We start from the raw sequence: 20,886 nt of genomic DNA, 5'->3' as shown, positions 1-20,886 counted from the left end.
TAGCGATGACGGCGAACCATTGCAGCAAGCCCGTGCCGGACTTGAAGAATTGGCCGCCAACGAGCGCGGACGCGACGACCTCGAGCGCGAGGGAGGTGGCGAGCTTGTCGTGGTGGTCGCCTTCTTCGCCGGAGAGAGGCCCACCAGATAGCGGTTCCCTAAAATCCGCCCGTGGCGCCAGCGTCCGGGTGCCGATGTGCCTTGTTAGCAGCTTCGATGCGCCTTTGTAGCAACGTCGGCAGCCGCTGGCAGCAACGCCGCCCCCCTTCGTAGCAAGTCCAGCGGTCCTTCATAGAAAGTCCGGCCGCCCATGTAGCATGGCCGGTCGCGCTTCGTAGCATCGCCGGCCTCCCTTCATAGCAAATACGGGCACCCCCATCCGCCACTGGGAGCATTCGCGTACGCTGCTGGCAGGAGCCCACCTCCGACCGTCGACCTCTGCAGCATGTTCCATGGCAGCGACCGCCTGCGTGAGCTGTGCGTGGGGGAGCGTGAGCCAGGAGATGGAGCACGACGGCGCAAAGACGGAGTGGAAGCAAGGACCTGATCCAGCGGTTCTCGGCTGGCGACATCGGCAACCGCGACCTGGCTGTTAAGCTTCATGCACTAGCCACTTGAACCAAAAGTCCGAACTGATGGAAAGGGCTAGGCAATCCACATATACACTTCACAACACCCCCACTCGCGTGTGACGGGAGAAGAGAAAGTCAACACGTGAAAGAAGAAGAGCACACCGAAACAGAGCATCAGCGGTGGCTAAAGAGGGGGCAACAGCAATTTTTAGGCTTAATTGCGAAAACCATGTGAAAGCCAGGATTTGAACTCGAGACCTGGGGCTCTGATACCATGTTAAGCTTCATGCACTAGCCACTTGAACCAAAAGTCCGAACTGACGGAAAGGGCTAGGCAATCTACTTGTACACGTCAACACCCCCTCTCACGTGTGACGGGAAGACGAGAAGACAAGTCAACACGTGTAGAGAGGCAAAGAGGCAGCGCCGGGACCACACGCCACACGGCAAGAGGCTGCGGGGGAATTTAGAATAAATTGTGAAAGCCAGGATTTGAACTCGAGACCTGGGGCTCTGATACCATGTTAAGCTTCATGCACTAGCCACTTGAACCAAAAGTCCGAACTGATGGAAAGGGCTAGACAATCCACATATACACTTCACAACACCCCCACTCGCGTGTGACGGGAGAAGACAAGTCAACACGTGTAGATAGGCAAAGAGGCAGCGGCGGCGGCCGGGCGCGGGACGGCAGGGTGCCGGGGCGGGCGGCGGCTGCGAGAAGAGGGGGGAGAAGAGATAATTTTTAGAATAAATTGTGAAAGCTAGGATTTGAACTCGAGACCTGGGGCTCTGATACCATGTTAAGCTTCATGCACTAGCCACTTGAACCAAAAGTCCGAACTGATGGAAAGGGCTAGGCAATCCACATATACACTTCACAACACCCCCACTCGCGTGTGACGGGAGAAGAGAAAGTCAACACGTGAAAGAAGAAGAGCACACCGAAACAGAGCAGCAGCGGTGGCTAAAGAGGGGGCAACAGCAATTTTTAGGCTTAATTGCGAAAACCATGTGAAAGCCAGGATTTGAACTCGAGACCTGGGGCTCTGATACCATGTTAAGCTTCATGCACTAGCCACTTGAACCAAAAGTCCGAACTGATGGAAAGGGCTAGGCAATCTACTTTATACACTTCAACACCCCCTCTCACGTGTGACGGGAAGACGAGAAGACAAGTCAACACGTGTAGAGAGGCAAAGAGGCAGCGGCGGCGGCCGGGCGCGGAACGGCAAGGTGCCGGGGCGGGCGGCTGCGGCTGCGAGGATTTTAGAATAAATTGTGAAAGCCAGGATTTGAACTCGAGACCTGGGGCTCTGATACCATGTTAAGCTTCATGCACTAGCCACTTGAACCAAAAGTCCGAACTGATGGAAAGTTCGGACTTTTGGTTCAAGTGGCTAGTGCATGAAGCTTAACATGGTATCACAGCCCCAGGTCTCGAGTTCAAATCCTGGATTTTACATGGTTTTCGCAATTAAGCCTAAAAATTGTTGTTGCCCCCCTCTTTAGCCACCGCTGTTTCGGTGTGCTCTTCTTCTTTCACGTGTTGACTTTCTCTTCTCTCGTCACACGCGAGTGGGGGTATTGTGAAGTGTATATGTGGATTACCTAGCCCTTTCCATCAGTTCGGACTTTTGGTTCAAGTGGCTAGTGCATGAAGCTTAACACTGGCCTCCAGTCGTCGGCATCCGCGCCGACCACACCGTCTCGCGCCTCGCAGCGGTAGGGAGGCCAGGTCGATGTGGGAGAGCTCAGGAGGCAAGACGGGCGAGCTCTAGTCGTGGACAAGCTGTATCGAGCGGCGAAGCGGGGGAGTGTCGGGAGGTGTAGGCAGAGGAACTCCGGGAGCGGGAGGTGGAGGTGGATAGGCGGAGAAGGAGACGCGTGAGAAATACCAGAGAATTGGGGAAAGAAGAGACGTCGTGGAGGATGATAAGGTGGGACCGGCGGGACACGCGTGGCCGCGCGGAGGCGGACGATGGAAGAACGCGATCCCCCGAGGAAAGGGAGCGTTTTCCTATAGAAATCGATAGACATAGAAACAGGAGTTCTACCTGTTTATTTGCACGGAAGACCTTTTTTTTACGTACCAAACTTAATAAGCAATCTAACGGTTTATTTGACGTACGAAAACGGTTTTTTTAACCAACCAACACCACCGATCTGTAACTTATTAGTAGAGATATGTGTGTGCGATTTTACTCCTCTTAGTGAAATGCAAATTTCGTAATAACAAAAACTGTAGTTCAAAATAAATAGATTGTGGGGTCCATTGATTGAGATAGTACCAAATTTTTTCTTTTTCATATGTGACATAAAAGATATTAGTTTTTCGTGAAACGACTTTAGGATGACATAGAATAACAAGATATACGCTCGACATTTTTTACCAATTTTTTGACATTTTAAAATAAGTTTAAAATGCTATAAAAAATCAGGAGCATATGCACCTGGTTGCAAAAACGCCATGTCCGGTACACTGCATCTATTGTTAAAAACTATTTGAGACACGGAGAGCAACCAATTATGTAGGGAAGTACGCAGATCATCCTATTACAGTGCATAGATACATTGAGGTCAACAGGAGGCAAACAATTGTTCCGCAGGATTTGCTAATTATGAATGCAACAAACATAAGACATCCGGACCTCATAACACGCACATACTCCCTAGGTTCTTTCTGGGCTAGTCAAGTCAAACTTTGTAAAGTTTGCCAAAATATATAGAAAAAAACGCCATCAGCAGGATTTCCTATATAGTTGGTCAAACTTTATAAAGTTTGACTTTGACTAAACACAGAACAACTTCGAAAGGAGACAGTACTTGACTTGGTGACAGTGCCTTCTCATAGCATTTGTTAACTAGTTCATTACTCCCATTCTAACCAAAGGTTGAACCCACAATGCGTTTGGATGGTTATTCCTGGCCACCGTGAGATTAGTCCTCCGTGTCTCCATTATTCCAAGCACCGGGTCCTGTGATGCCTGTAGAACATAACTTTGTTAGGCTTGCATGTTTGGAGCTAAACTATGACTGGTAATTTACCACAAATAAGTATATCATACATAAAACCGCAATGCTATTAGGTTTATAAAACAATTACAAAATAATGAAACGTCCCCGCAGATAAATAACAATAATAATGAAACATGACACTAATTAGGTGAACGTCCATGACAGACTGCCAGGCTATGGTTGTTGCCTAGTTCCGGAAGGTACATCCATACATGACACAATATCATGCATCACGTAAAGTAAAACATTTGTATAATGATTGAGAAATGAGATCTGATGGGCATAATAACAGAAGTCGTCTATAGGTTAAGGCAACGCTGCCCTTGAAAATTAAAATTTCCGTCTTGCAATTGGTGAGGGGCAGGCTGCCTTCAAATGACCATATCCTTAAACGTCGTGGCCCTTCAGATGGACATTGCGCCCTGTGCAAGGTTCGGGAAAGCGGAAAAAAGCGTCGCTTATGCGCGCTCAAGCGCAATGCGGAGGCCTTCCGCATCGATTGCATAACCGCTTAAGCGGGAAAAGGCGGAAATAAGATGGGAAAAGCACCGCTTATGCGCACCGCACCAATTACGCTTAACGCTTTCTTGAACCTTGGCCATTTGTGGGCTGCCAGAAAATGTGGATTATATTTTCTTTCAATGTGTCTTGATGCAATTTATGTGGAGTGGGATGAGGTCCACGCTCAGAATGACATGGAATCCATCTAGCAGAAGTGATTGGTTTGTCATTTTTCATGGCTATAACACGAAAGAGAAACGGGTGCTCTGGGTTCTCTTCACTGCCCTTTGCTGGGTTCTTTGGAAGACCCAAAATAAATTTACAATCGAAGCCAAATTTCCCCAATAACCTGCCAATTGTATTTTTCTAATGATGCTTTATGCAGATGTGGCGACCATTACAAAAGCTCAAGGACGCACCAATGCTGGACGAGTTGGAGGCCTTGCTTAAACACCTCTTCACGGACACACACCTGTACACCAGCGCAACATTCAACAGCGAAGCAGAATGCCTAGTCCCTGGTGTTTCTTTTGCAATCTTATATGTGAACTGAACCATTAAGCTGGCCAGAGTGGCCGTGTTGTAAGCTGCGTTCAGCATAACTTTGTAAAACTGTCAGCCCTGTGGCTTTATTAATTTAAAGTCAGGCACGTGGTGCCTTTGGTCTAAAAAAAAGTCATCTATCAACACAGGTTAACCAAACCGACGGTTATAGGTAAAGAGGACCATCACACTGACATACATAGAGAATTTTATCCATCTAGGAGCAGCTTTGTGTGATTTTAGGTGTGAAAACGTCCGCTCTTCTCTTTTCTACTTTAGTACAAGTATCATTTTTTTATTCACCACTTATTTTTAGTTTCTGAGATCAGTGCCCTGTGTTCACTATGGTCCAGTGCCCTATAAGTTGTCGAAAATCGTTGGATGCCTGGGTCTGAAACAGGCCATTATTGCTTAGCTAATAACCAAGAACTCTGAATAAATGGTGTTTGAGAACCGCGGCATAGCCGGGATGATTGGCAGGGGCTGATGTGTGCTAGCCTGGCTGGGTTCGAGCCTCCACGCTCGCAACTCGAGTCCTCTTCGCGAATTCTTCTATAAAAATAAGCCGATGAATTCTTCCCCTCCAGTCTCTTCAATTTTGAATCAATGGTGTTTTTTGAAGTTTCTTCTGACAACAGATGCATGTTCTGTTTTGGCAGACCAGGCTCGCAACAAATATCAGTACATGCCATTACAAGCCTACCCTGATCCCCTATAAGACTTGTACTTGCTGTAAGGGTGCATGGATGAGAAAAGGACAACGCCAGATCTCATTGTTGGCAGCCATGACCGAGAGATGTCAAGGTCCCTTTCCTGTAAAGTTCTTGTTCAGCGAATGCTACCATAATTCTGATTCAGGCTACCCACGCTTACACAGCTGTGTCTGCTACCGCAGCTTTGTAAGCTGCTGTTTGTAAACACCATACACTTATTTTGTTTTATTTTGCTTCTCAAGTACCAACATACCTTCTGTGGTCCATTGAAGTGATTGCTCTAGAAAACACATCCACATAGATGTCTCTGGGTAACTACTGAAGATCTGTTACAAGAAAGCCAGTGTGGAACCAAATCGTGCAGAGAGAGGAGAGGTGAACGAGCGGTCAAAGTGGAGATGCCAAAGACCAGTGCGAGATGGTGCAGCCAAAAAACTAACAACAGACATAAAACGAAATTGGGCCGCGATTCAAATGGGATCGGTTGTGGCTTTCAGTTGTTCGTGGGAGTGGGGAGGATCTCCGCTGCATCGGTAGAAAGTGAAGAAGAGGAAGGGCGGCTGGCTCTCCATTGTGCGATGTACTCGTAGAGCACATGCGACCCTGTCCCACACTGTATGGCAAGGAGGCGCCCCAGCCTCTAGTGCAAGAGAAGAGCAAGTTCATATGAAAGTACTAGCACATGGCACTGATCGAGTAAGTGGTGCGATGGAATCATCCCTTCCGGCGCCCACTGTCCACCATTTCCCATCAATGGGACTGAAGGTGGGGAGACGGCGAGAGGAAGCAGTGAGGCAATGGCCAAAACGTGCTTCTGGAATCTTCTCAGAATTCAGCTAGTGAAAGGCTGCTGACAGTGACGGCAATGAAAATTATGCGGACACTCCAGTGGAAAAACAAGAACTCTGCTTATGCAATGCCGACTAGCGTGTATCTTGACCTTGGTGAAGGTGATGACTCAAAGCTCGGCTTTGCGGATGAAAATCCAGAAACCTATGGTTTGACTTGTTATCATCGTCGTATGTGCAATTCTTGAAGGTTTTGTCTAGGCGTTGTGTACTTTTCTTTGTTCGGTCACTTGTCATATAGGGTTTGTGGTAGGTCACTTGTCAGACGGCCTCGGGTCTTTTTTTTTTTAACCAATTTTTTGGCACTGATGCCTAGCTTTTGCTTAAAATTGTGAAATAATTAATAATATATGGCATCAACCGATGTAGAGGCCGGGGCTCAGTCTCCTTTTTGAAAAAAAAATACGGTACGTGTCAACCAACAAGGATTTTATCGTATTATAAGGCATACTTGAAAGCATAATGTCAAAACAAAAAAGAAGATACTTGAAAACATACCTTTTTTTGAAGTATTGGGCGTCAACCACACCGGAGGAAACCAGGTCATCCAAAGCTCGGGAGACACGATATTCGTCACAGTATTTCTTTCGAAATGATAAATCCCCATATCACGCTTCTTGGTTTTCTCTTGAAATAACGAGTCAAGAACGTTATCAGTAAAATAAACACAATTGGACATCAACTGGGGGTGATCACTCAGTGGAAGGCAGAGGGAAGCATTATGACCAACAAACAGCACATGGTCACCTATTCCTGTCATCTTGATAAGTTTCTTACCGTCGGGATCAACCTTATAGACCACAATTTCGAACGTACACTCCGTGTCATGATTTATAATTCTACTAACTAGGAGCTTATCACCCCATGGGGCTTGAACGATGTAGACTACCATCTTAGGTGGCACTAGCATCTTATAGGTAATCCGTTTATGAATGATAGATGAACCATTTAAGTAGAAGCTGTCGACTGTTCCCTCAATATTAACAGCATAAAACCATCCGTCATGATGAATGCAGTCAGTATAATCAGTGTCTATTGGGATCCAGTTCCAAGTATCTCCTCCGACTTTTGCAAACGAGAGCTGCCAGTACGGCTGATGGATTAGCATAACGGTGCAATCGCCAGCAGAAGACGGATCAGACGACAAGACAGCTTTGAAATATACAGTTTCACGGTATTCATCCAATTGGTGAGTAGAGGTTGGCTGTTCGGGAGTTTCAAACATTCCATGGTAATAAAACATCTCGTACTGTTCAAGGACCCCATCGCCGCTCATAACGGGCTTGATGTGCTCCATGGTAGTTACCGGCGGGAGTCTCATCTGCTCGCCGCTGATGGGGTTGAGCAGCACCAGATCAGACTTTTCATCTGCAGTGATAAGCCAGCCATGGGATGACCCAATCACAAACCGCCCGGTGATTGGTGGGTCTGGCAGGGTAATGGTGTATGCTCTCTGCTCCAAGAGGCTGTACATGCCGACAGCGCTTGGGCCGGCGGTCTCAGTGCAATAGAGTAAACAGGGGAACTGGTTGATGCGGCAGACTGCCTCGGAGGACGCCCTGTGCCACGCCGTGCAGACAGCGGCAACCCGGAGGTTGTCCGGGCACTCGAGCAACTCGAGTATGCTGCGCAGTACATCCGCCGGCAGGTCGGACCAATCTGGAGACGCTAGACATGCAGCTTCCATCGTGGTGAACTAACGCAAGGGCAGCGATCAATGGATCCAAGACCAGAGAGAGAAGGGCGGCAACTCCGGTCCGGCCGCGCGCGTTGTACTTGTAGATATCCTTTCCACGCCAATTCGATTCGACAAAGAATTCCGATTCGAGTCGGATCTGGGAAGAAATAGGAAATCCAATCCAGGTTGTGTGATCGATTCCGGCAATACCTCACAGGAATCCGCCTCCACCCTGTTACCCCTGTAATTGCGGATTTGAATCCGGTTTTGATTAGGCGCTACAAAGAAAATCAAGATTTCAGAGGCAGAGCCACATACCTCCGGCTCCATGGGCTATGGCTACCGCCCTTGTGATGGCGGCCGCCCTGCGTATGCCTTGCCCACGCCTGAGATATCCAGCCGGGCCAACCTAGAGGGTCGCGGTGGCGGAGAAAGGCGTGAGAGTCCCGGGCACGCGGTGCTTATTTCTGTTTGAACGCTTCAGCTGGGAAGGCACATGGGAGCGGTATTTTGGCCAGCAACCTTTGGCGACTGGAGTAGTATGAAGTTAGCTAACTAACATTTTGGTCCTTAAGCCTCAGGGTGTTACTGCCATTCCATTGAACGCATGACGAAACCTGCAAGTTTGTCGGACTGCGTAGCAAAGTGTGTATAAGAATACGATGTACCTTCTATCTGAACGGAGGTGGCGTTTTGGCTCATAGGAGCAAATGCTCCTATTATATAAAATAATTAAAAAATAATTTTAAAAATATTAAAAAATTCTGACATAAATTTTTTGTTGTACATCGTGACATTCTATGTTAGTGCACAAGTTTTCATGGAGAAACAACATCTTATGTGGCGTGTACAAAAAAGATAAAAAAATATCCTGTACGTAGTCGTGTTATAGCATCAAAATTTGTCTTTTTTACTGGAGCCACAAATTTTTATAGTTTTTTTTGAAAACTTGTGTACGAACATAAAATGTGTAGATGTACATGAAAATTTTTAGTTTAGAAATTTTTGACACTTCAAAATGTTGATTCACACAATGGGAGCAAATGCTCCTATGAGCCAAAGTGAATATCCCCTATCTAAACTGACTTCTTAGTTTTTAAACATAAGATTTAAGGAGACCAGCTTTAAATTAATAAAGTCCTTAACCGGCTAGAAAACAGAAATGTTGATTACACAAACTTAAACAAGTTTAAAAGAAAGAGGCAAAGCCCTAGAGAAACTACAACGAATTCCACCCGGCAACGCCACCAAAGAATGCTCTTGCAAAAGCTACGGAGAACTGCCGCGGATGGAAAGAGACACGGCAAGCGAAGAGGAGAAGCACCAGCGTCAAAGAGATGAAGATCCGGCTCCGAGACCACCTCGCCGTGGTGCTACCGGAGGAGGGACCCTTCCCTCCTCACCCAGGCTCGAGGGTGTCATACCACCGGCCACCACAGAACATAGAGGTGGTTGAGCGCCCAAAAAGCCTTGAACTTGCTATTTGCCGCCTCCGGCCTCGCCATTGCCACACATAAACCGCACCGCTGTCATTGTCATCACACCGTCAGCCCTCTGTCCCCTCGTCCCAAAGCAGCGCCTCCACGCAGTGCGCCATCGTAGCCGGGCTGTAGCCTGAGTTTTCACTTAGATAAAAGGGGAATAGGGGAAGGTTACCTCATCAACCGTTCAAGAAGGAGAACGGCGATAGTATCGTTGTTGCCAATGTGGCTGACACAGAGCTAGCCAAGAGTTCCCTGAGGACCAACCGTGTTGTATCTGGCGCAGAGAAAACGAGTAGTGGAGACGCCAAAGAACAGACGGAGAAAGCGCCGAAGCACTGCTACGCCGCAACCAGCCTTCCGCCAGCTCCTCACCGTCCACACGGCCAAGAAGACCGGCCAGCACCAACGAACGCCACGCGCCACTCTCCTTCCGGTCGACGTCGACACCCACCGTCCAGGGCCACCGCCCCGGCATCCAAACTCAGACCGCTGAAGATCCGAGAGAAAGCGAGGGACAACAGAGCGAGGGTCTCGAACCCACAGTCGCGCGACGGCCAGCAACAGCATCACGACCCTGGTAATGGCCAGAACGGCACCTGCAGCCCCATGGCTGCTGGAGGTACCATATCTGGGGACTTGATGGGCTCGGCCGGGCCCAGGGCCCCTGCCTCGGCCCGAGCGTGAGGTGGCCCGACAAGCCACGCTGCCCGTCTGGCTCCACTTCGCAGGGCGTTGCGCCGTTGCCAGACCGCCATGGCGTCGTGGCCGACCACCCTCTCACCATGCCTCCCGCCTCCATCAGCCCGCAGCGGGCCAAGCTCGCATCGCCCCCCGTTGCAGAAGCTCCCAAGGGAGCCGCCGCCGCCGCCCCGAGCAGGCCCAACATGCAGAGCCTCCACGCCGTCGAGCGGCCGCACCGCCAAACCCCTTGCCCAGCATCGCGCCTCCAAGCACCGATGCCGCACGCGTCGCCATCACCACGAGGAGGAGAGGAGACGCCCCGCCGCCGCCGACGCTGCCCGAGTTTCGCCCGGTGACGCCCCTGGTGACGGCGAGGCAGGGGAGAAGGAGGAAGTGGGCTGGCGGCGGCGCTTCTAGGGCGTTTTGGTTACGTAAAGAGTATGTACATGATCTTGAACTGGACATTTTGGTCATGTAAAGAGTCGAACAAAATAGTAACTCTTAAAAATATTACAGAGACAAACGCATCTGAATGTACAATGCAACCACTATTAAACATCCACGGTGTAGCCATTAAGCCTTCACCACATGTTTTGGGATTCAGAGTTTTATTCGCACCAGCCAACCCCAGTTTCAGTTTTGAAAGCAACCAAGCAAAGGATTTGACCAGAAGATACGCAGACAAGGGCGTCCTGAAACTCATTAGAATGCAGGACATGCTGCAATGCAGCCCCTAGCTACTCTCCTACTAAGCATATACACCTTCCAGTAAGTTACGTGTTCCTTTTTTGAACGTGAACAGCAGGCGCTCTGCTTTTGCATTATAGTAGGGGGAAAAGCTTTACAAAATGTGGCACAAAGGTGCCAGGATGAAAGGAAAAGAAAGACACTCTAACTGAGCCACCTAGCTACACAGCCAGGCTCAACAACATCAAGTCAGCCCGGATCAAAGACGCCACTCCAGGAGCTGTTGCCACTTTATTCTGGAAGATCCTCCTTCCTCTCTCCTTCCAGATGTGCCAAATAACATAAATAGCAATCGGTAGCTCATGCAATCTCTGATCCTTGGTGCCACTGTGTCGTGAAGAATCCCACCAAGAGCAAACCTCAGTGGCAACAGCAGCACGTTGCACCATGGCCGGCGAGTCGCCATGGAAAAGGAGCCATACCTCTCTTGCAAAAGGGCATTGGAAGGCCAGGTGGTATGCCGACTCCATCTCCTGATCGCATAGGCTGCACTTGTCATCATGTGGCCAGCCTCTGGCGCACAGACGGTCAGCCGTCCACAATCTATTTTGCAAAAAGAGCCAGAAGAAGAACTTCACTTTTCCCTGGACTTTGATTGACCAAACACTGTTGAGTTCCGGCATCGGTAGTCTGGAGCAGAATTGGATGGAATAAGCCGAGCTGGCCGAGTAGGAGCCATCGGTTGTTAACTTCCACGAGATCCTGTCCCTGTCAGCAGAAAGAGAGATGGACTGGATAAGAGACCAAAGCTGCACAAACTGATCCATTTGCTCTTCAGAATTGATCCTTTGCAAACCCCTCATCCAGCGATCATTTGCCAAAGCTTCCTTCACAGTCAGGTTTTTCCTAGACGCCAACTTGAAGAGCAAAGGTGCCAAGACAGCCGGCGCCTGCCCAAAAAGCCAACTGTCCGCCCAGAACTTTGCCGTTTCCCCATTCCCAATGGAGATAGTGGTGCAGGCAGCGAACAGAGCCTTGTCGGTTCGGTCACAGGGCGTTGGCGTACCCTTCCAAGGACGATCTTGTGCGTCCCAACTATACCACTCCCATCTTAACCTGAGGGCTCTACTGTAAGCTTCCAGATCTTTTATGCCCAGCCCACCATTCATCATTGGAGCACAAATGCGTTTCCAATTGACCAAACACTTGCCGCCTCGAGCCTCATCATCTGGATTCCAAAGGAAGTTCCTGCGCAGCCTGTCAAACTTTTTTATCATCCACTTCTCAGCTGGAAATATAGTGAGAAAGTAAGTAGCTGTGGCCGTCACCACACTATTGACCAGAGTCAATCTCCCCTTCCGGGTCATCAATTTCCCTTTCCAACCTTTGAGCCTCCCGACAGCCCTATCAAACAAGGGTTGAACCTCGATACGCCTAGGTTTTCTCAGCCCAAGAGGCAGTCCAAGGTAAATACAAGGCAGCTCTCCTTTTGTTCCTCCAAAGTCCTGGAGGATCTCATCAACATCCAAACCATCGCAAGCAATTGGGTAGGCCACACATTTCTGAAAGCTGGTTCTCAGCCCGGATACATCCCCAAAAAGCTGTAAAATATGGTGAACAGCAGTGATATCAGCCTTGCAGGGGTTAAGGAACAAAGCTGCGTCGTCCGCATAGAAGCTGGCCCTCAACCTAGCAGCCCTGAGCGTCAAAGGGGAGAGCACACTGTCCGCTGTCGCCTTTTGAAGCAGCCGCTGTAGGGGTTCCATCGCCAAGATGAACAACATAGGGGAGAGGGGGTCGCCCTGCCTCAGCCCTCGGCGGTGGAAGAAAGGATTACCCGGGCAGCCGTTAAGCAAAACTCTGGAAGAGGAAGATGCCAGAAGCAAAGCGATGATGTCTCTCCATCTTTGACCGAACCCCATGTGCTTCAGAACTTGCAGAAGGTATCCCCAGTTCAGAGAATCAAAAGCCTTAGCAATATCCAGCTTAAGGAACAACATAGGGGACTTCTTGGAGTGCGCCTCCTTTACGACATTCTTGACATACAGGAAATTATCCTGTATCGATCTTTTTTTGATGAAGGCACTCTGTCCGCTCGACACAAGCTTCTGCAGCTCAGGCGCAAGTCTGTTGGCGAGTAACTTGCAAAGGATCTTGGCAACACTATGCATCAGGCTGACCGGTCTGTAATCCTTTGCATCGGCAGCATCGTTCTTCTTTGGTAACAGAACAATGTGGGCAGTGTTCAACAAGTGCCACTGATCCCCCTGAAGATTGTACATCTGGTTCAGTGCCGCAAGCAAATCCTTATTTACAATGGTCCAACATCTCTTGAAAAAAACCCCGATGAACCCGTCCGGCCCTGGTGCCTTCTCGGCATGCATGTCATGCACGACCTCATGGAGTTCTTGCATCGAAATGCGGCTGTCTAGGTGGTCCAGATCCAAGTGAGGCAAAGACAAATTCTCCCAGATGAAGTCTGTATCCGCAGCCGTGTCCTTTCCCATGAGCTCCTTGTAATGATGAAGCAGAATCTGCGCCTTCCTCTCATGGTCACTGACGTCACCGTCATTGGTTCTGAGAAAAGGAATGTGGTTTTTCCTCCTCCTTCCGTTTGCTCTCATGTGAAAGAACTTAGTGTTGGCGTCTCCTTCTTTGATCCATGTTATCCTAGATTTTTGACGCCATCGGATTCTGTCAATAGCCGCAATGCCCAACAACCTCTTCTTCAGCAAGGCTCTGAACTCCCTCTCCTCCCCGGACAGATCCCGGCTTTCTTGCGCCAAATCAAGCTGAAAAATAATGTCACTGGCTAGTCTTGAGGACACTTTTGCCCACCTCTCCTTTTCTCTGCTCCATTTCTTGAGGGCCTTGGCAACCCTTGCGAGCTTGATGTGCAAGGCCCTGATGGCATCCTTTGAATGGACAGGCTTAACCCAAGCATGCTGAACGACAGAGGAGAAGTCATCAAAGAGCAACCAGCTAGCATCAAATCTGAAACCCTTGAAAGGCCGTCGCTGCATCTTGCTAAGAATGAGGGGACAATGATCAGATACATTGGAAGAGGCCGGTGCAAGCTGGAAGTGGGGAAAAAGGAGATCCCATTCCTTGGAGACAAACACCCTGTCAATCCTTGTCATAGTTGCATTCTGCCGCTCGTTGGACCAAGTGAACCTTCTCCCAATCAGGGGATACTCTATGAGCTCCAGATCCTGAATCATAGCTCTGAACTGCCCCATCAGCCTCAAGTTGACATTGGTATTATTCTTGTCAGCTGCTGCGCTGATTAGGTTGAAATCGCCCAACACCATCCACCTGTCCTGCACCAAAGGTTGGATCATCCGGATCTCTTGCATGAACTCAATCTTGGATTCGTCGTCTTGTGGTCCATAAACCCCCGTAATCGTCCAGCAAGCATTATCGGACCGCTGCACAATATTGCCAGTAACTGAATGTCGCGCTGCTGCGGTCAGAGGCTCCCCAATAATCTGAAAGTCATCGGTGCAAGCAATAAGAACTCCTCCTTTGGAACCATCTGCAGGGAGACAAATGAAATTGTCCCCGAATCTGGGTCCAAGCATCTCAATGACTAGCTCCTTAGTCATGACAGCGATCTTGGTTTCTTGTAGGCACACGACATTACAGTCCTTATCAGCGAAGAACAATTGAATTGCCCTCCTCTTGGCCGGACTATTGGCCCCTCTAATGTTCCAATCCATAACAGCTAGATCCATACACACCATGCTAACACCAGAGCAGCTGACATGACCAGCCCTCCCCGACACAAGACAAACAGCGACGACAACAACACCGAAGAAAGACACGAACTGGAGAAGAAAAAACGAGGCACTAACATGGAAACTTGGATACAACACACACCTAGACTAGCCCGATCATCAGGCGGAGGCCACTTGCCCCCCTTCCATTGCCGCGAAAGCCTTGCTGGCGGATCCCGCCTCCACCAGAGCTGTCGCCGCCTTGATGAAGTTGCTTGGCAGGGGCCTGGTGTACAGGTCGGCAAGCCTCTGCACTGCAGAGCCTTGAGGCTGGGCTCCACTGATTGGGGCGCCACTCTTCTTGAGGAGGACAATGCTGATCTTCTCCATGGTGGAAAGGCCGGCCGTTGGCTTGGCCGCGAGCCTGGTGCTCTTCTTCGGCGTTTCGCCCCCAAGCCTGGATCGACCAGACTTAGCAGCCGCCGTCGCCTCAAGAGGAGAGGGGAGCAGCGCAGGGGCAACTGGGGCAGAGTGGTTGACGATGAACTCCTGCAGCGGGTCGATCTCCTGGTTCTCCGCAGCCCTTTCAGTGTCGTGGCCCGTCGGAAACGGCCCAGCAGGGGGTTGGGCCGGATTGCCCAAGGCTCCATCTTGGCCCACCAGCTCCCTTGGCGAGTGCGGCCCGAAAAGCGCGTCCTCAGCCCCATCCACCTTTGACTGGTCAGCAGAGCCAGGGTTGGCTGAACCGGTCTCATGCATGACCGTGGCCTCCACGAAAGCCGTCTTCTCCGCTGGCTCCTCCTCGAACCGCGATCCTTTCCCTGCATGGCCCTGCATGGTTTCCACCACTCCGTCTGGTACATCTGCTTCCATCCCGTTCAGGCTCCCCATCACGGGAGTGAGTTGACCCGGTTGCATGTCTGCATCCATCAGCTGGAACAGATCCGCCGCTGGGCCATCCAACGGCAGCAGCGTAGTTCCCATAGGCTCCAGGATCTGCACCGACTGTTGCTCTTGGTCCCGCTCCACTGCAACGCCGGTCTCCATGGCAGTCGCCACCCACTGACGGTGGCCCCCAGCTGAGCCCCCGGCCCCACCGAGTTGCTGCCCGTACCTTTGCTGGTTCGCCTGTTGGTCCCAGCGTGAGCTCCTTCCCTGCTGGGCTTCGCCGCCACCGCGTGCACCCGCACCGCCCCCTCCTCCCGCTCCGCCAGCTCCTCCTCCTCGCCCATCAGGGTAACTGAGCCTGGAGCGAGCAGAAGCACGGGAAGGTGGAAACGTGCCGGCCTCGTACCCAAGGTACCACCTGTAGCCCCAAGTGACAGGGAACTCCGGCGTGGACGACGTCTCAGACGGCAAGCCGCTGACATCGCTGCGGATCGACATGTGGCTTTCCGGGCTGGAAGGCGGCGAGCCGGAGTAGTCGAGGACGCGGTCGAGGTGGAGGATGATGTTGTAGGAGAGCGTCTTCACCGGCCCCGAACGAACCGGCCTGTCGGCAAGGATGCCCAGCTCGGGGAAGTGCAGGAGAGGGGAGTCCACCTCGAGCGGCTCCTCGAGGTCGAGCAGGCCACGCCGTGCGAGGGAGCCGACGTTGGCCATCCAAACCCAGACCTTGAAGCACGCCGAGTCCTCCTTCGAGTTGAGGCTGTTGTCGATGCTGTCGAAGATGATGGAGGAGTCGAAGAGCCCCTTCACCGCTTCCCAGTTGTGCGCGCTCGACGGGACGCCCTCGATGCAGACCCGCGCCTTGTAGCAGAGCCGTCCTGCCGTAGCCTTGCGGAAGCGCGACCACGGCGAGACCATGAAGGAGACGCGGCCGAACGGAACCGCGCCATGCCACTGCACCGCCGCGTTCCGCGCAGCCACGCTGGAGAAGATGACGAGGAACTCGGCAGGCGCCAGCATCGTGACCTGCACAGCCTCCTCCAGCAACCTGAAGTGACGAGCAAAAGCCCTAGCCACATCAGGCAGCTCCAGATCGGGACACCAACCGACGACGACCGCCACCACTCCCAGCCTCGTGAGCCTCCTCTCCTCCTCAGCAATGGCCGCCGAACGGGGCGCAGCAGCCCGCACCAGCGCCGGCCTCTCCTCAGCACAGCGGGCAGGGGCCTCCATGGGACCGGTCCTTCCCTTCCACGCACCTGACGGAGCAGCAGGAACGACGGCGGTCGGCAGCGCCTCCACCGACGAGCTCACCTGCTCGCCCTTCTCTCCTTTGCACCACCTCGCCTTATGCCCTGATTCTCCACAGAGCAGGCAGCAAGCAAGGTTGCGACAGGTTGCTGCCGGTGGTCAGGCGATAAGTTACGTGTTCCTATCCATCCCAACCCCAACTTTTGATGCATGATTCCTTTCCTGTGGATATATCTATCATTTAATAGCATCTTCAGCCACGTCTCCAAAGCGGTCCCCAAACGGCACCGAATTTATTGTTTGGGGACGTGTTTTCTTCGTGCCGCGCTTGGGATGTCGCTCCCCAACCGCGTCCCCCAAAAGCGCCCCCAGAATTTTAAAATATTGTATTTTTATTTTAATAGATAGAAAAAATGTGTAGGTAATGCTGTACTGTTAGACTGTACATATACGTAGAGCTTCTGTGTATTATACCTGTAACATTGTACATGTTGTACACTATAAATATAAACCCTACGCCAACCCTATTGGGTGTCGAGCGTTCCCAAACCCTGTTTTACATGGTATCAAGACCTAATCCGATCCAATCATGACTTCCGCTGCCCTCTCCACCGCGTCGGCCGCCGCCTCGACGCCCGCCATCGCCTCGGTTCCTTCCGCCTCGAGCACGACGATCACCTCTGCGGCATCGTCGGGCGCCTCCTCTCCCGCATCGGCTGTCGCTGCTCTGCCGGCGTCGACCGCCTCGGTTCCCATCGCGTCGACCACGTCGTCTACTCCCGCGATGCAATCTGCCTCGACCACCGCATCGGTGTCGCCGTTCCTCGCGGCTCTTCTCGCTGGGACTGCTCCTCCGCCCCTTGTTCCGCCGCCGATCTCCACTCGCGCGGCGAGCTCGACCTTCGCCAATGGCGTCGGGTGGCCCTTCTCCGCCCTGGTCTCTCCGCTAGCCCAGGCGCCATCGCCACAATCGGCGCCGCCTCCTGCGCAGGCTCCCTCGGCGCCGCCCATGGCTCCTTCGCCCGCGTATTACACGCCGGCCCCGGCTGCCCCTGCTCCGATCACGGCTCTTCCTGGCGTCCCTGGCGCTGCTGCCCCGCTGCCGCCGTCAGCCGTGTCGGCGCCCCTGGTGCCCTATGGTGCTGGTCCCTATGGCCAACCCTTGTTCTACGGCATGCCGCCCATGGCCTATGGGCCGCACTCTCCGCCGCCCCCTCCACCCGTCGCGGACACGACGCCTGCTGCTGTTCCTGTCGCTGTGCCCGCTGCTATATCGGACGCCGGCCATGCTATACCTGCTGCTCCGTTCCACTTCGCCCATCTTCTGACGGTCAAGCTCAACGCCGACAACTATCTCCTGTGGCGAGCCCAAGTGTTGCCTCTTCTGCGCAGCCATTACCTCGAGGGCTTCGTTGATGGGACACTGCCGTGTCCTCCGGCTGTTATTCAAGTTACAACGGCTGACGGTGCCCCGATGGTTATCACTAATCCGGCGCATCGCATTTGGGTTGCTCAGGATCAAGCAATCCTTGGTGCTATACAGTCCTCGCTCACTCCCTCGGTGGCGGGCATGGTTGTCTTTGCTACGTCCTCGCGAGATGCTTGGGCAACGCTAGACTCCAGCTTCTCCTCGCAGTCTATGGCTCGGTCTATGGCGATCCGCACTAAACTTGGTGAAATCAAGAAGCTGGACTCCTCTATGTCCACCTATTACAATAAGGTCAAGGAGATGGCGGACATCCTTTCTTCCATTGGGCAACCTCTCCGAGATGAGGAGTTCACCTCCTTCCTTCTCAATGGACTTGACGAAGACTATGAGGCTCTTGTGGAGAACATCAACGGTCGGGACACTCCTCTTCCGCCCCGCGAGCTTTATGCTCGCCTTCTCAATACTGAGCAACGTCGCCTGAAGATGCGTCCTGATGGTCCCTCTGATGCTGCGGTCAACGCGGCCTACCGTGGTGGCGGACGTGGCCCTCGGCAGCCACGCTCGCAAGGCGGGCCTCCGCCGCAGCCCCGCCAGCCAGCCCCACCGCCCCGCCCTAACAGCAACACTGCTGGACGTGGCCGTGCCTGGCAGTGCCCTGCTTGTGGCACCAAGGTGCCCTGTCAGCTTTGCGGCATTGATGGCCAACTTGCTTCTCGGTGCCACAGATGCTTCAAGCAAGAGTTCCTTGGTATTGGGAATGATGGTCGCGGTAATGAGAAACAGGCGGCTCTCGCGACACAGGGGTCTACTTCGTCTTACCCTGTTGATCCCACGTGGTACATGGACACTGGCGCTACTGATCATCTGACACATGATCTCTCTCACCTCACCTCGCGGGAGTCCTACACCGGCCATGACCAGGTTCGCACCTTGACGGGTCAGGTATGCACATCTCCCATGTTGGCCAGGCATCCCTTCTTACCCGTACATCCAAGTCTATTCATCTTCGTAATGTTCTTCGTGTTCCCTCGGTCACTCGTAATTTACTGTCTGTTAAAAAGCTCACTCTTGATAATGATGTCTTTGTTGAGTTTCACCCGTTTCATTTTTTTGTCAAGGACCGAGTCACGCGGGACGTTCTTCTTAGAGGTTGGAGTCGCCATGGTATTTACTCTCTTGATGTGCCTGCCGCCCCCCATGTTCTCAGTGCCGTGCGAGCTTCGTCGTCACATTGGCACTCTCGCCTTGGTCATCCTGCCACTCCCATTGTTCGTCATGTGCTTCGTCGTCATGATCTCCCATTTGTGTCTAGTAATAAAGAACCTGCAGTTTGTGATGCCTGTCAGCAAGGCAAGAGTCATCAGTTACCCTTTTCAGTGTCAAATTATGTAGCCAAAACTCCTCTTGAGCTTATTTATTCAGATGTGTGGGGCCATGCCCAAACTTCTGTTAGTGGTCACAATTATTATGTCAGTTTTATTGATGCTTATAGTCGCTTTACATGGATTTATCTGCTGAAACGCAAGTCTGATGTGTTTGATGTCTTCTTGCAATTCCAACGTCATGTAGAGAGGCTCCTCAAGGAGAAAATTGTTTATGTTCAGTCTGACTGGGGGGGGGGGGGGGTGAGTATCGTAATCTTAGTTCCTTCTTTCAGAAGCATGGCATTGCTCACCGTGTCGCTTGCCCCCATACTCACCAACAGAATGGCGTAGCTGAGCGTAAACACCGTCACATTGTTGAAACTGGCATAACCCTTCTTGCGCATGCATCTGTTCCTTTTTGCTTTTGGAGTGATGCGTTTGTTACAGCTTGTTTTCTCATTAACAGGCTTCCCACTAGACTTCTGAACATGAAAACACCTGTTGAGCTCTTATTTCATGAACCTTCAGACTACACCTTTCTCAAAGTGTTTGGGTGTGCGTGTTGGCCACACCTACGTCCCTACAATAGTCGCAAACTGGAGTTCCGTTCCAAACAGTGTGTTTTCCTTGGCTATAGTTCCATGCACAAAGGGTACAAGTGTCTCCACATTCCATCCAACCGTGTCTATATTCTCCCGTGATGTTGTCTTTGATGAAAATCTGTTTCCGTTTGCTCCCCCAGTTCCACCAGTGTCCACTAATCAGCCCTTGGTGTCTTCTCCTACTTTGCCTGGTCAATTTGATGATGTTGCATATTCTCCTGTTTTGCTTCCTAACCATGGTGTAGGTGTTGGACGAGGTACTCGCCTTGAGCTTCTGGACGATTCCCCTCTGGCTTCTCCTGCTGCCCCTGTTCACGTCGATCCGGTGGCGCCTTGCATGGCTCATGCACCGCCCTCGGTTGCCGTGCTGCTGCCCGCTCATGCGCCTGAGCGCGCTGCCGCGCCCGACACGTCCCCGCCTCCTGCTGGGTCGCGCCCTGCGTCGCCCTCGCCTGGGCCGTCACCCCCGCCTGGGTCGCCTGCGGCGACGTCTGCCACCTCGTCGCCTACATCGCCGACTGGACCACCGTGCTCGTCACCGCTCCTGTCGCCAGCGCCAACGCCACCTGCTGCCTCGTCACATGCGACTGAGTCGCCGGCTGTCTCGCCCCATGTGCCCACGGCTCCCCCTTCCACCGTGCCTGCACCTGTGCTCTCTCGACCTCACACCCGTAGTCAGAGTGGCATCTCTCGCCCCAAGGAGCGCACTGATGGGACTGTTGCTTGGCTTGCCGCGTGTCTGTCTCAAGCAGTTGCGGATCCTACTGCTGAGCCTCGTCACTACTCTGCAGCAATGCAGATTCCTCATTGGCGCCAAGCTATGGACCTCGAGTATCAGGCTCTTCTCAAGAATAAAACATGGTCCTTAGTTCCGCCACGGTCAGGTCTCAATGTTATTGACTGCAAATGGG

General features: G+C 52.0%; 1 protein-coding gene across 1 annotated transcript; it reads right to left on the bottom strand.

Moving 5' to 3' along the window:
- Positions 1-3,062: 3,062 nt before the first annotated feature.
- LOC127316541 (F-box protein At2g26160-like) lies at positions 3,063-8,350 on the bottom strand. Its single transcript, XM_051346959.2, has 3 exons — positions 8,192-8,350; positions 6,694-8,030; positions 3,063-3,559 (listed from the first exon to the last, which is right to left on the bottom strand). Exons 2-3 carry the CDS (start codon positions 7,880-7,882, stop codon positions 3,513-3,515), a joined length of 1,236 nt encoding a protein of 411 aa, XP_051202919.1. The 5' UTR covers positions 7,883-8,030; positions 8,192-8,350; the 3' UTR covers positions 3,063-3,512.
- Positions 8,351-20,886: the final 12,536 nt, after the last annotated feature.

This window comes from Lolium perenne, chromosome 7 (genome assembly GCF_019359855.2).
Source record: "Lolium perenne isolate Kyuss_39 chromosome 7, Kyuss_2.0, whole genome shotgun sequence".
NCBI classification, from domain to species: domain Eukaryota; kingdom Viridiplantae; phylum Streptophyta; class Magnoliopsida; order Poales; family Poaceae; genus Lolium; species Lolium perenne.
The sequence above is the reverse complement of the archived record's forward strand: the minus strand, read 5'-3'. Positions and strand labels throughout refer to the sequence as shown.